Raw genomic sequence first — 12,531 nt, forward strand, 5'->3', positions numbered from 1 at the left:
TAGCCACACACCTTTACAATGACTTTGTTGACCTCTATTACACACCGAGGTGTTTACTAAGCGGCCAACAATGTGGTAAAGAGCATAATAAAATTGTTTATTAAAGGCATACACATCACACAAAAAATACTCATTCTGCATACACACTATGCACTGGATTTAACTGGATAAAACATGAGTCATCATCAAGGACTGCTACTGCCGGGGAGAGGAGTGGTTGGGTACAAAGTTCATCACTTCATCATACACGAGCTCTGTGGAAACAGTAACTATAGCAACACATTCACTGCTATAGGCACTCACTCTTCCAGCCATTCAGATCTAGCTCACGTCTCTCGAAGGTATCGTCATAAGGAGGGCTCACTGGCTGTTAGTGTGTGGGGGGTATGATGGTGGGGGTATGATGGTAGGGGGCATGATGGTGGTGGGGGGTAACACAAGTTAGCTACTATTAGTTTTGATATTGGACATTCCTAACACAAGTTATAGCCTCTTAAAGTTAGCTATGAAAACAGGCCTAAAAACACCCACTTATAGCCACGCTTTATCCCAGAAAAGGGAACAATTTAGGCCCAAAATAAATCACTGATCAGGTACAGTATATTGTTAGACAATCAAAGAGCTACTAAATACAATAAACTTTTTTTGAAATAGAACATTCACAACACAAGTTATGGACCATCAAAGATAGCTCCAAAAGAGCTACTAAATGCACGTTTTGTAGGGCACACTATACACCTCGTCATCAGGGTCAGCAAAGTTGGCCAGATAAGGATGAAGTAGAGCCTGCTCTGCTGTGACTCTACGATCAGGGTCTATCTGAAGTAGTTTGTCGAGGAGATCAGTAGCCAGAGGATTGGCACCCATAAAGAATGTACTGAAATCTTGACGAGGAAAGTGTGGTAAAGATTCAATGTAGGTCCTTGCCTGAACAGAATTCACTGAGTCACAGTATTAATACACACAGAGCTCACTGTATCACTGGTGATCTTCTCTAGGAAGTCTTTATCTGGAGTGCCTATTACTCTGAGTATCTTGTTGAGCTGGTCAATGTCTGTGTAGAGGATACAATAGTTAGTGTGTGTGTGTGTGTGTAGACAGAGGAGGCTTACGATCTGTTCCTGGGAAGAGCACTTGTCCAGTCAGCAGCTCTGCCATGATGCACCCAACGGACCAGATATCCACTTCCATACCATAGTGCATCCAACTGAGCATGATCTCTGGTGCCCTCCAATATCGAGTAGCCACATAGCCAGTCATCTCATCATCCTTAGCTCGAGCCAGACCAAAGTCAAGGATCTACAGTGGGTCAGTACGTACACACACAGTCATTAGTGATATAGCTTACCCTCAGCTCACAGTCTTCATTGACTGCAATGTTGGAGGGCTTGAGATCTCTGTGGACAATCCCAGCAGAGTGCACATACTGCAAGAGAGGGGAGGGGGTCACAGCAATAAGGATAGTGTGTGTGTGTGTGTGTGTGTGTGTGTGTGTGTGTGTGTGTGTGTGTGTGTGTGTGTGTGTGTGTGTGTGTGTGTGTGTGTGTGTGTGTGTGTGTGTGTGTGTGTGTGTGTGTGTGTGTGTGTGTGTGTGTGTGTGTGTGTGTGTGTGTGTGTGTGTGTGTGTGTGTGTGTGTGTCACCTTAAGTCCTCTGAGGCTCTGGTAGATAAGGAACTGCACATGTTCATCAGTGAGGGCCTGCTGCCTTATGATGTTATTGAGATCAGAGCCCATGAGATGACATACAAGGAAACTGCAGGAGTGAGTGTATCAAATATCACATGATTCAATGAGTGAGACTTACACATCCTGGAACTCCTCATAGCTAGTGGCCGGAGTGAACACATCCAACAATCCAATAATCTGAGCAAGCACACACACACACACAGTACAGGGTCTGTAGTCACATGCTACTAGCTTACATTCTCATGCTTCATGTGCTTGAGATAACAGAGCTCTCTATAAGTCCTCTTAGCATGTACAGCACTCTGAAATGGTCGAGCCAGCTTCTTTAAGGCCACACGCACACCACAGCTCATGTCCAGGGCAGAGCTGATAATAGACATCATTATGTTAATATGATACACAATCACACACACAAACACAGAACTCCTCACCACACAGTTCCATAGGCTCCAGTGCCGATGGGGGACAGTTCCTGGTACCTCTCAGGGATCTCCCACACGGTCTTGTGTAGCTCTATCTTATAGTAGCCTGGTCTCGCCGGGCTCTCGAGTAGTAGCACTTGCACAGCCATCTTGCAGAGGTATATTACAGGGTGGGAGTGTCTTGTTTGTGGGCGTGTCTAACGATCATTACCAGAAACAATGCATAAAAAATTTTTCACACTGTATCACTCTTGTTTCTGCCTATACAAAATGTCTCTGAACGTTCTTTGTTTTGTTTCGTCTGTAGAGAGAGAGCACACATCATTAGTGACACACACACAAGCAGCTAGCTCTCACCGTCCCAGCCCTCCTCTGTGTCCAGTCTAGCTGTGACCAGATTGAAGGATGGAACAGCGGGTAATTGAATATTGTGGTAAATGTAGACTCTGTTTGAGAAGGTGGTGTAGACTAGACAAGGCTCGTTGCTAGCCTCCAGTCCATAGCAACCTGCAGGAGGATGGTTACCGAGCAATGGTACAGTCCTACACGTACCTGCTGCAAAGGCTGTCACATTCTGTTCAAACTTGTAGCGGACAATATTTCTGTTCAAGTCCACAACATAGGTCATGCCATCCCAGGCACAGGTCACTATCTCATCACATCCACTGCCCTGGCAACACAACAGTGCATAGTAACACACACTGTCGGGAATAGCAATAGTTACTTGCAGTGATGTCCAATCGTTGTATAGAGAAGAGGCTATGGTCGACTTGCAGCTCCCATTGCTTAACCCCACCCCTCACCATCCTCACAGTACCTGTACAGAGATCACTATACACACACAGAGGTCAGCACACCACCCACCATCTAGAGTACACAGGGCCACAATATCATCAGAGTCCTCAACAGTCTCAACTATGTTAGCCACTAGAGATGTGGAGGATGTTGGATTACGCCTCTGTGGTTGACCAATCAGATCCCTTGATTCCAGTTCACCCTCTCTGTATTGACCCAATAATAAACACATTGTCAATATCGCAGTGCATGACTCACAGGTTAATGGCCAGAGGAAGGTAAGTGCCTCCTGGCTGTGAGACCAACAGTTGAGAGCTCTGACTAGAGACAGACAATGAGCCTACCTGGAATGTGATAGTACGTGTGAGTGTGTGTGGGAGCCAGGCCTGAGTGATGTGTGTGTGGTGTGTGTGGGGGGGTACCTGGCCTGAGTGATGTGTGTGTGGTGTGTGTGTGGGGGTACCTGGCCTGAGTGATGTGTGTGTGGTGTGTGTGGGGGAGCCAGGCCTGAGTGATGTGTGAGTGTGTGGGGGAGCCAGGCCTGAGTGATGTGTGTGTGTGGTGTGTGTGTGGGAGCCAGGCCTGAGTGATGTGTGTGTGAGTGTGTGGGGGAGCCAGGCCTGAGTGATGTGTGTGTGGTGTGTGTGTGTGGGGGTACCTGGCCTGAGTGATGTGTGTGTGGTGTGTGTGTGGGGGGGTACCTGGCCTGAGTGATGTGTGTGTGGTGTGTGTGTGTGGGGGTACCTGGCCTGAGTGATGTGTGTGTGGTGTGTGTGGGGGAGCCAGGCCTGAGTGATGTGTGTGTGGTGTGTGTGTGTGGGGGTACCTGGCCTGAGTGATGTGTGTGGTGTGTGTGGTGTGTGTGGGGGTACCTGGCCTGAGTGATGTGTGTGGTGTGTGTGGGGGGGGTACCTGGCCTGAGTGATGTGGGTGAGTGTGTGTGGGGGAGCCAGGCCTGAGTGATGTGTGTGTGGTGTGTGGGGGGGGGTACCTGGCCTGAGTGATGTGTGTGTGGTGTGTGTGGGGGGGGTACCTGGCCTGAGTGATGTGGGTGAGTGTGTGTGGGGGGGGTACCTGGCCTGAGTGATGTGTGTGTGGTGTGTGTGGGGAGGTACCTGGCCTGAGAGAGAGGCTGTATGCAGGAGGCACAGTGCTTTAGAGCCTTGACTCCACCGGTAGACTGACACACAACGATCAGTATGACCCAACAACAGATCACAGTCACCCTCACTACCTGTGCCATGCATTACACACAGTCCACTGCTACTACACATGAGCTCACTGAGAGGGGCAACACAGAGTGTCTTGACATTGGGTGTGGAGAGTGATTGTGAATGGAGTGCCCTCATAGACTTGTGCCCTCCTCGCCTCTGTTGCTCTGGACTAGATGATACACCGGCCTTTGATAAACCCTGCATATAATCAAGTGAGTGAGTCGAGGGAGTGTGATAATGTACCAGTGTGGAGGGAGTGTGATAATGTACCGGTGTGGAGGGAGTGTGATAATGTACCGGTGTGGAGGGAGTGTGATAATGTACCAGTGTGGAGGGAGTGTGATAATGTACCGGTGTGGAGGGAGTGTGATAATGTACCAGTGTGGAGGGAGTGTGATAATGTACCGGTGTGGAGGGAGTGTGATAATGTACCGGTGTGGAGGGAGTGTGATAATGTACCGGTGTGGAGGGAGTGTGATAATGTACCAGTGTGGAGGGAGTGTGATAATGTACCGGTGTGGAGGGAGTGTGATAATGTACCGGTGTGGAGGGAGTGTGATAATGTACCGGTGTGGAGGGAGTGTGATAATGTACCGGTGTGGAGGGAGTGTGATAATGTACCGGTGTGGAGGGAGTGGTGATATCAAAGAGGCTGCACTCTCCGTCAGAGTTGACACACACAACCACATTCTACAGGGAGAGGTGAACACACACACATCAGTAGTGGGCACACTCATACCTTGCCAGTATTCAGGACATCTCCAATCCCCACACACACTATCTGGAGAGAGGTTAGTGAGAGCAATGATAGTGGTGAGTCTCACCGTGCCTAGTCCAGAGCATTTCTTGAGAGGTGTGGTGGAGGGTCCCTTGAACACAGCCAACACACCATCCACATTGCCTATCACCAGCTCATTCACCTGCGTACACACAGTGCACACACATAGACACTATATGGCTGTATGGCCTATGTGGCCGGCTGCACACTCACTCCATCAGCATCCACATCTCCAAGGGCTAGGGCATCTGAAAAATGGTTACCAGAAAAGTCCAGTTCAAGCCTGTCCACAAAGGAAACTGATCTCATCATCTTGAATGAATGCACACACTGACTAGACTAGCTGCTAGCTAGTGCCTGCAAGGCCAGGGATGCCACTCAGAAGACTCTGCAGTAGTACTATATGGAAATGGTCGTTATTGTAGCTAATTAAACTTACTCACATATTCTAGTTAAAGCACATGGTTTAAGGTCAAAAGGTCGACAACGTGCTGTATTATTTTACAAGCCTAAAAGCCTCTAAAGACACAGAGATGACACAATATCTACCTCCTAACCTTCTGGCCCTGTTCGCACCTCGAGATCCTATCCCTTACTGTGCTCCTCTTGACGTTCTGCCCTGGGACAAGAAGCCATGGCCGTATACTGGCATTGCCCAGTATGTAGGGCTCTTTGAGGTACTCACTGCACTGTGTGTGTGTGTGTGTGTGTGTTAGCCTGTTCCATGTAGGAGGCCAGTGAAACACCTCCAGCTACTAGAGCAGAAACTAAAGATGAGAGAGCAGCTAGGAAGGTAGGTGTTGTAAGCTGCTACCCTGTCAGTAAATCATGTCCCTATCTCCTCCAGCAACAAGAGCGTACTGAGAGGCAAAGTGCTGCACTCAAGGCACAAGTGGATAAATGTGAGTGAGCATACAGTAGCGAGGGGACCGTCTTAATTACTGTCTCTAATTACAGGGGACCTTCCGAATGACCCCAATGTAGAGGGTGACCCTTTCAAGACACTCTTTGTGGGCAGAATAGTGAGCACGTTATAACTATGTGTGTACGTCATTCACTGACCCACACTACAGAACTTTGACACCTCTGAGAGTAAACTAAGGCGAGAGTTTGAGCAGTACGGTCATATCAAGGCGGTAAGTAAATAAGACACGCCCCCCACACTTAATGCCACACCCCCTCAGATCAAGGTGATGGTGAATAACCAGACTGAGAAGCCTCGTGGTTATGCCTTCATTGAGTATGACAAGGAGAGAGACATGCATTGTGAGTATGCCCTTACCGACACACTGTCCCAGTGACAGTTAGTTAATCCCTACCTCTTTACCCAGGGGCTGTTACGGCTCTGTAGGGGTGTGTAAGTTACTGGGTGGTAAGATGGTGGGTTTTGGTAGACGGTTTTGATAGCTACATTTGAGTGCCTGTAGCTTCATTGAGGATTGTCCAATTTCATAATTAAGAAATGCAATTTCTAGCCCTTTGAAAGGCCTATCTGTTTAGCCTTGCCCCATAGTTAGAGTTAGCTGTGTGTTTGTGTGCACTGGGTAAGTTAGGTAAGTTAGTGTCGTCCACACTGGCCTCCCGATGTAACACCTCATTCCAATAGGAGCATAGGTAATCTTAATAGTAGCTAATGCTGTATAGGAGCAGGTAAGTGTGTGTGTGTGTGGGGGGGGTGTGTGTGTATAGTGTGCCTGTACCCAATGTAACTGTCTTGTTCACCCTCAGCTGCTTATAAGAATGCTGATGGGAAGAAGATTGATGGTAAGAGAGTGGTGGTAGATGTAGAGAGAGGACGGACTGTCAAAAGTTGGAGACCACGACGTCTGGGTGGGGGACTAGGAGGGACGCGAAGAGGCGGACCCAACGAAAACATCAAGTACTCAGGAAGGGTTGATGAGAGGTGAGTTTGCCATCTCACGCTATTTTTAGACTCCCACTCAATTGTTCATTGTTAACGTTACAAAGTTGAATATTAATTCTCCATGTTTGGCCAAATTATAAAGTTAAAGCTCACAGCTACTGCCTCACTGCTTGAGGAGCTAACTTTGATTGTCTATAACTCTAGTTTGGATTGTTCAATATCTGCATTTAGCTTTGGTAGTGCCACAATCATTATTGTGTATTGCTTATTTTACAGGGACGTTGGTGGTGATGACCGCTCTACCAGATCACGTGATAGAGGAGATCGTGAGAAACTTCGCAGTCAGAGTAGAGATCAGAGTAGAGATGATCGCAGGAGACGTAGCCGGAGCAGAGAGAAGCCACGCCGAGATAGAAGCCGCAGTCAAGAGCGAAGGGACTCAGACAAGAGAGACAGGCCCAACAGAAACAGATCTGATAGGGATAGACCTGACAGGGACAGATCTGATAGGAGCAGGCCTGACAGGAACAGAGAGAAGTCTGATAGGCCTGATAGAGATAGGTCTGACAGAGATAAGCCTAACAGGGACAGGTCCGACAGAGACAGGTCTGACAAGCCCGACAGAGATAGGTCTGACAAGTCCGACAGAGATAGGTCTGACAGAGACAGGTCTGATAGGGACAGGTCCAGCAGGAGAGACAAGGTAAGCGGGTGTGTTGTATTAGCTCTAACTATCTTATCATGTGACATGTTTTATTTCACAGGACAGAGATCGTGACAGAGACAGCAAGGACAAGGAAAGAAGCAAGGATAGGAAGAGGGAGAGAGAGGAGAAAGATGGAGAGGAGAGAAAGAGGATGAAAGTGGACCCTGACCCTCCGCGTAGCAATGGTAAGATCACCAGTGGCTGTTGTATGAGATTCATTGTGTTATATTTGTGTGGACAGGGTCAGAGGGCACCAGTGAGGGACTCATCAAGACTGAGAGCTGAACAATAATTATACTAAACTATTATTATTATTATTGAACTAACAATTAATGGTGCTGTGTACATACATGTGTTGCTTTCTGATCTGTAAATGCCATGTACAGCTTATGATTCATTAATTATGCCTCGAGGCGTAGCTGCACGAGGGATATGGTAAAGCTGACTGTGTGTGTCCATAAAACTTGAATTCCATGGATCCAATGTCAAGGATTTCTGAAAGCTTAGAAAAAAATAGTTTAAATGGTGTCATCAAAATTCATATTCGAGAGATAAAATTATTTGCCGATTTGGCGATATTATGAATAATAGCCCATGGTCCAAGGCGGAAAAATGACAAATTAGGGCCCCGACAAAATTTTGGATTGCAACACATCATTTGAAAGGTGTCTTTCTAAGCTTTCAGAAAATTATAGACATTGGATCAATGGTACTGAAATTAAAGCTGTTGAAAGATGTTCAACTACACCCCCTTCCATCAATGGTGGGATTCTTTCAGTTGCCATAACTTGAATTCCGAGGATCCAATGTCAATTTTTTGGGGGATTTTCTGAAAGCTTAGAAAAAATTAGTTCAAATGGTGTCATCAAAAATCATATTCGAGAGATTAAATTATTTGCTGATTTGGTGATACCATGAATAATAGCCCATGGTCCAAGGCGGAAAAATGACAAATTAGGGCCCCAATAAAATTTTGGATTGCAACACATCATTTGAAAGGTCTCTTTCTAAGCTTTCAGAAAATTATAAAATTTATGACATTGGATCAACGATACTCAAGTTTAAGGCTGTTGAAAGATGTTCAACTACACTCCGTTCATTCAATGGTTTTAGGGATTCTTTCGGCTGCCATAACTTGAATTCCGTGGATCCAATGTCAAATTTTTTAGGATTTTATGAAAGCTTAGAAAAAAAAAGTTCAAATGGTGTCATAAAAAATCATATTTGAGTTATGGCAGCTGAAAGATTCGCCCACACAACCGGCAGACTGCCGTACACTACACTACACACACTACCGGCACATTACGGCACACTACCATCACACTGATGGTACCATTTTAAAGCTCTCTTTCTAAGCTTTCAGAAAAACATAAAATGTTTGATTCTAGATGCACAGAATTCAAGTTATGGCAGCTGAAAGATTCGCCCACACTACCGGCACACTACGACACACTACACTACACACACTACCGGTGTCATAAAATTTTGGGCCCCCCCCAAGTTTAGGCCCCCCCGGGCCTAGAATTTAAAAATTTTGGGACCCCCGGGCCTAGAATGTTAACAGTTTAGGCCCCCCAGGGGGTCCAAACTGTTAACATTCTAGGCCCCCCACTGTGAGATTAGGCCCCCCTCTTCTGCTATCCTTTTCTGCACGATAGAACGAAGTCAAAGAGATATAATAATATGGTAAGGTTAGCTCTATTAGTTGACAAAGCATCAAAGAGACTGCATGCATGCAAAGACTCTGTATCAAAGTAGCAAAAATGTTTGCATTATTATTCTATCATGGAATTCAAAGTGAAGGAAGATTTACCTTTCAAGTTACTCATGCTTTACCTATAAGAGTTAAATGCTTTGATGCAGCTCTGCAATGTTGGATCTGCCTGTAAGACAATCGATGTTGTTGCATAGCTATCACCATAATTATTTGCAACTTTGTGCTTACTTTCTCAGCCAAATTTCAGGACAAAAAAGTATAAACGCACACAATTTCAGTGCAAAGACAACAATTCATATCTTCCTCCATGTTTTCCTATACATAGAAGATGTAAATTGTTGTGTGGATGCTCCAATATATCATCACTGGCTCAGCTCTCAAGTAATGTGGAATCATAAATAGAAGTCAAGAGAGAAACTGTTGTATCATGGTGGAATCACAATAGCAGTTTCCTTTCGGGACAAGGGTAATCTTGGACAGTCCTGACCAATTCGGGACAGTTGGCACCTATGTGCTTCGTGCTGCATGAGGCCTGATTCATAGAATGACATGGTGCAGTGTGATGGCTGTGAGACCAGTGGTATACTACTGTACATGCATGAAATGTGTGTGTGTGAGGACAGCTGCATTCAGTAACTGGCACTGCATAGACTGTGAATACCATAGAAGACTGTATTGGTGTATTTTGAGAATGCACTGTCACATAATGTTACCGCTGTTGCACTGTTAATGGGGGGCCTAAAATTTTAAGAGGGGGCCTAAAATGTAAAAATTCTAGGCCCGGGGGGGCCCAATCTCATGGGGGGCCTAAAATTTTATGACACCGGCACATTACGGCACATTTCAGTCACACTACCGTCACACTGATGGTACCATTTGAAGGATCTCTTTCAGAAAAACATAAAATGACATTGGATCCACAGAATTCAAGTTATAGCAGCTGAAAGAGTCCCCAAACCATTGATTAAATTGTGGAGGGGGAACATCTTTCAACAGCCATTAACTTGAGTACCGTTCATCCAATGTCAAAAATATTCTAATTTTCTGAAAGCTTAGAAAAAGACGCTAAATTTGACATTTTTCGGCATCGGACCATGGGCTATAATAATCCATGGTATCGCCAAATTGGCAAATACTTTTATCTCTCAAATACGAAGTTTGATGACACCATTTGAAAGGTCTTTTCTGAGCTTTCAGAAAATTCTAAAATTTTTGACATTGGATCCACAGAATTCAAGTTATAGCAGCTGAAAGAGTCCCCAAACCATTGATTAAATTGTGCAGGGGGAACATCTTTCAACAGCCATTAACTTGAGTACCGTTCATCCAATGTCAAAAATATTCTAATTTTCTGAAAGCTTAGAAAAAGACCTTTCAAATGATGTGTTTCAATCCAAAACCTCTTCGGAGCCTAAATTTGACATTTTTCGGCCTCGGACCATGGGCTATAATCCATGGTATCGCCAAATTGGCAAATACTTTTATCTCTCAAATACGAAGTTTGATGACACCATTTGAAAGGTCTTTTTCTGAGCTTTCAGAAAATCATAAAATTTTTGACATTGGATCCACAGAATTCAAGTTATAGCAGCTGAAAGAGTCCCCAAACCATTGATTAAATTGTGGAGGGGGAACATCTTTCAACAGCCATTAACTTAAGTACCGTTCATCCAATGTCAAAAATATTATAATTTTCTGAAAGCTTAGAAAAAGACCTTTCAAATGATATGTTTCAATCCAAAACCTCTTCGGAGCCTAAATTTGACATTTTTGGCCTCGGACCATGGGCTATAATCCATGGTATCACCAAATTGGCAAATACTTTTATCTACGTTTGATGACACCATTTGAAAGGTTTTTTTCTGAGCTTTCAGAAAATCCTAAAATTTTTGACATTGGATCCACAGAATTCAAGTTATAGCAGCTGAAAGAGTCCCCAAACCATTGATTAAATTGTGCAGGGGGAACATCTTTCAACAGCCATTAACTTGAGTACCGTTCATCCAATGTCAAAAATATTCTAATTTTCTGAAAGCTTAGAAAAAGACCTTTCAAATGATGTGTTTCAATCCAAAACCTCTTCGGAGCCTAAATTTGACATTTTTCGGCCTCGGACCATGGGCTATATAATCCATGGTATCGCCAAATTGGCAAATACTTTTATCTCTCAAATACGAAGTTTGATGACACCATTTGAAAGGTCTTTTTCTGAGCTTTCAGAAAATCATAAAATTTTTGACATTGGATCCACAGAATTCAAGTTATAGCAGCTGAAAGAGTCCCCAAACCATTGATTAAATTGTGGAGGGGAAATATTTTTCAATAGCCTTAGCTAGAGTACCCTTCATCCAATGTCAAAAATATTCTAATCTTCTGAAAGCTTAGAAAAAGACCTTTCAAATGATATGTTTCAATCCAAAACCTCTTCGGAGCCTAAATTTGACATTTTTCGGCATCGGACCATGGGCTATAATAATCCATGGTATCGCCAAATTGGCAAATACTTTTATCTCTCAAATACGAAGTTCTCAAATACGAAGTTTGATAGGTCTTTTTCTGAGCTTTCAGAAAATCCTAAAATTTTGACATTGGATCCACAGAATTCAAGTTATAGCAGCTGAAAGAGTCCCGAACCATCACTGATACCACTTCTTACATAACATCATCTCTGGTGGATTGTAGTTAGGCCTTGCCCAATAAGTAAGAAGTGTGGTATTGAGACTAATAGGTGCAGCGGAGCATTGAGCATTATGCCAGCCTAATCAGTAGGCAACAAATAATATCCTATTAGGCAATTTTTACCAAAATGTTGGTAGAAAGTATTTATAGAAGCTCAATAGCATGAATAATGCTAATAATACAACCTTTACACGTACTTCTGAGCACATGGTCCACGTCGTGGCTAGACTGAGTATATACGTATGAAAGGTGCTAGTAGTACTACTAGATCACTTGACTTTAGTTAGTGTTTTTTATGCACTGTACTCCCCCCTTGTGTGACGGTGTTTTTAATGGAATAGTTGGTGTTCAACAGCCATAACTTCAGTACGAGTACAGTTGATCCAATGTCAATATTTTTACGATTTTCTGAAAATTACCTTTCGAACGATGTGTTTCAATCCAAAATTTCATTAGGAGCCTAATTTGTAATTTTTCGGCCTCGGGCCATGGGGGCTATATATAATCCATGGTATCGCCAAATTGTCAAATACTTTTATCTCTCGAATATTAACTTTGATGGTACCATTTTGAAAGGTCTCTTTCTAAGCGTTCAGAAAACATATTTTCGATCCACAGAATTCAAGACACCCCACCCCCTCCGTTTAATTAATGATTTTGGGAATGTTT

General features: G+C 44.2%; 3 protein-coding genes across 4 annotated transcripts; 1 reads left to right on the top strand and 2 right to left on the bottom strand.

Annotated features, from left to right (window-relative positions):
- Positions 1–76: 76 nt before the first annotated feature.
- LOC135346257 (mitogen-activated protein kinase 14-like) lies at positions 77–2,307 on the bottom strand. Its single transcript, XM_064543821.1, has 10 exons — positions 2,119–2,307; positions 1,924–2,053; positions 1,806–1,864; positions 1,643–1,754; positions 1,349–1,426; positions 1,113–1,299; positions 975–1,054; positions 739–927; positions 304–367; positions 77–254 (listed from the first exon to the last, which is right to left on the bottom strand). The coding sequence occupies exons 1-10, from the start codon at positions 2,256–2,258 to the stop codon at positions 196–198; spliced, it is 1,098 nt and encodes a 365-aa protein (XP_064399891.1). The 5' UTR covers positions 2,259–2,307; the 3' UTR covers positions 77–195.
- A 9-nt stretch (positions 2,308–2,316) lies between these two features.
- On the bottom strand, positions 2,317–5,325 carry LOC135346256 (KICSTOR complex protein ITFG2-like). Of its 2 annotated transcripts, none has more exons than XM_064543820.1 (12): positions 5,110–5,325; positions 4,943–5,038; positions 4,858–4,899; positions 4,740–4,808; positions 4,187–4,316; positions 4,020–4,138; positions 3,163–3,248; positions 2,974–3,110; positions 2,838–2,926; positions 2,662–2,779; positions 2,467–2,616; positions 2,317–2,410 (listed from the first exon to the last, which is right to left on the bottom strand). In XM_064543820.1, the coding sequence occupies exons 1-12, from the start codon at positions 5,206–5,208 to the stop codon at positions 2,355–2,357; spliced, it is 1,191 nt and encodes a 396-aa protein (XP_064399890.1). In that variant the 5' UTR covers positions 5,209–5,325; the 3' UTR covers positions 2,317–2,354. The 2 variants fall into 2 exon arrangements, with proteins under 2 accessions (XP_064399890.1, XP_064399889.1); XM_064543819.1 differs by having other exon boundaries at positions 4,713–4,808.
- A 24-nt stretch (positions 5,326–5,349) lies between these two features.
- On the top strand, positions 5,350–7,878 carry LOC135346255 (U1 small nuclear ribonucleoprotein 70 kDa-like). Its single transcript, XM_064543818.1, has 10 exons — positions 5,350–5,573; positions 5,627–5,689; positions 5,744–5,798; positions 5,854–5,918; positions 5,970–6,032; positions 6,081–6,162; positions 6,625–6,799; positions 7,037–7,463; positions 7,525–7,651; positions 7,708–7,878. Exons 1-10 carry the CDS (start codon positions 5,430–5,432, stop codon positions 7,749–7,751), a joined length of 1,245 nt encoding a protein of 414 aa, XP_064399888.1. The 5' UTR covers positions 5,350–5,429; the 3' UTR covers positions 7,752–7,878.
- Positions 7,879–12,531: the final 4,653 nt, after the last annotated feature.

The sequence above is a fragment of the Halichondria panicea genome, chromosome 13 (genome assembly GCF_963675165.1).
Source record: "Halichondria panicea chromosome 13, odHalPani1.1, whole genome shotgun sequence".
NCBI lineage: Eukaryota > Metazoa > Porifera > Demospongiae > Suberitida > Halichondriidae > Halichondria > Halichondria panicea.

Excerpts from the sequence above, each read along its gene's own strand:
- LOC135346256 (XM_064543819.1), bottom strand. The coding sequence starts at position 5,208 with ATGATGAGATCAGTTTCCTTTGTGGACAGGCTTGAACTGGACTTTTCT. Across the intron at positions 3,249-4,019 it reads CAGCCTCTCTCTCAGGCCAG|GTAGGCTCATTGTCTGTCTC; the intron begins GTACCTCCCCAC and ends ATCACATTCCAG. Across the intron at positions 2,780-2,837 it reads TACAACGATTGGACATCACT|GGCAGTGGATGTGATGAGAT; the intron begins GCAAGTAACTAT and ends TTGTGTTGCCAG.
- LOC135346255 (XM_064543818.1), top strand. The coding sequence starts at position 5,430 with ATGACACAATATCTACCTCCTAACCTTCTGGCCCTGTTCGCACCTCGA. Across the intron at positions 6,033-6,080 it reads AGTACGGTCATATCAAGGCG|ATCAAGGTGATGGTGAATAA; the intron begins GTAAGTAAATAA and ends ACACCCCCTCAG. Across the intron at positions 6,800-7,036 it reads TCAGGAAGGGTTGATGAGAG|GGACGTTGGTGGTGATGACC; the intron begins GTGAGTTTGCCA and ends CTTATTTTACAG.
- LOC135346257 (XM_064543821.1), bottom strand. The coding sequence starts at position 2,258 with ATGGCTGTGCAAGTGCTACTACTCGAGAGCCCGGCGAGACCAGGCTAC. Across the intron at positions 1,055-1,112 it reads GCTCTTCCCAGGAACAGATC|ACATTGACCAGCTCAACAAG; the intron begins GTAAGCCTCCTC and ends TCCTCTACACAG. Across the intron at positions 928-974 it reads AGAAGATCACCAGTGATACA|GCAAGGACCTACATTGAATC; the intron begins GTGAGCTCTGTG and ends AATTCTGTTCAG.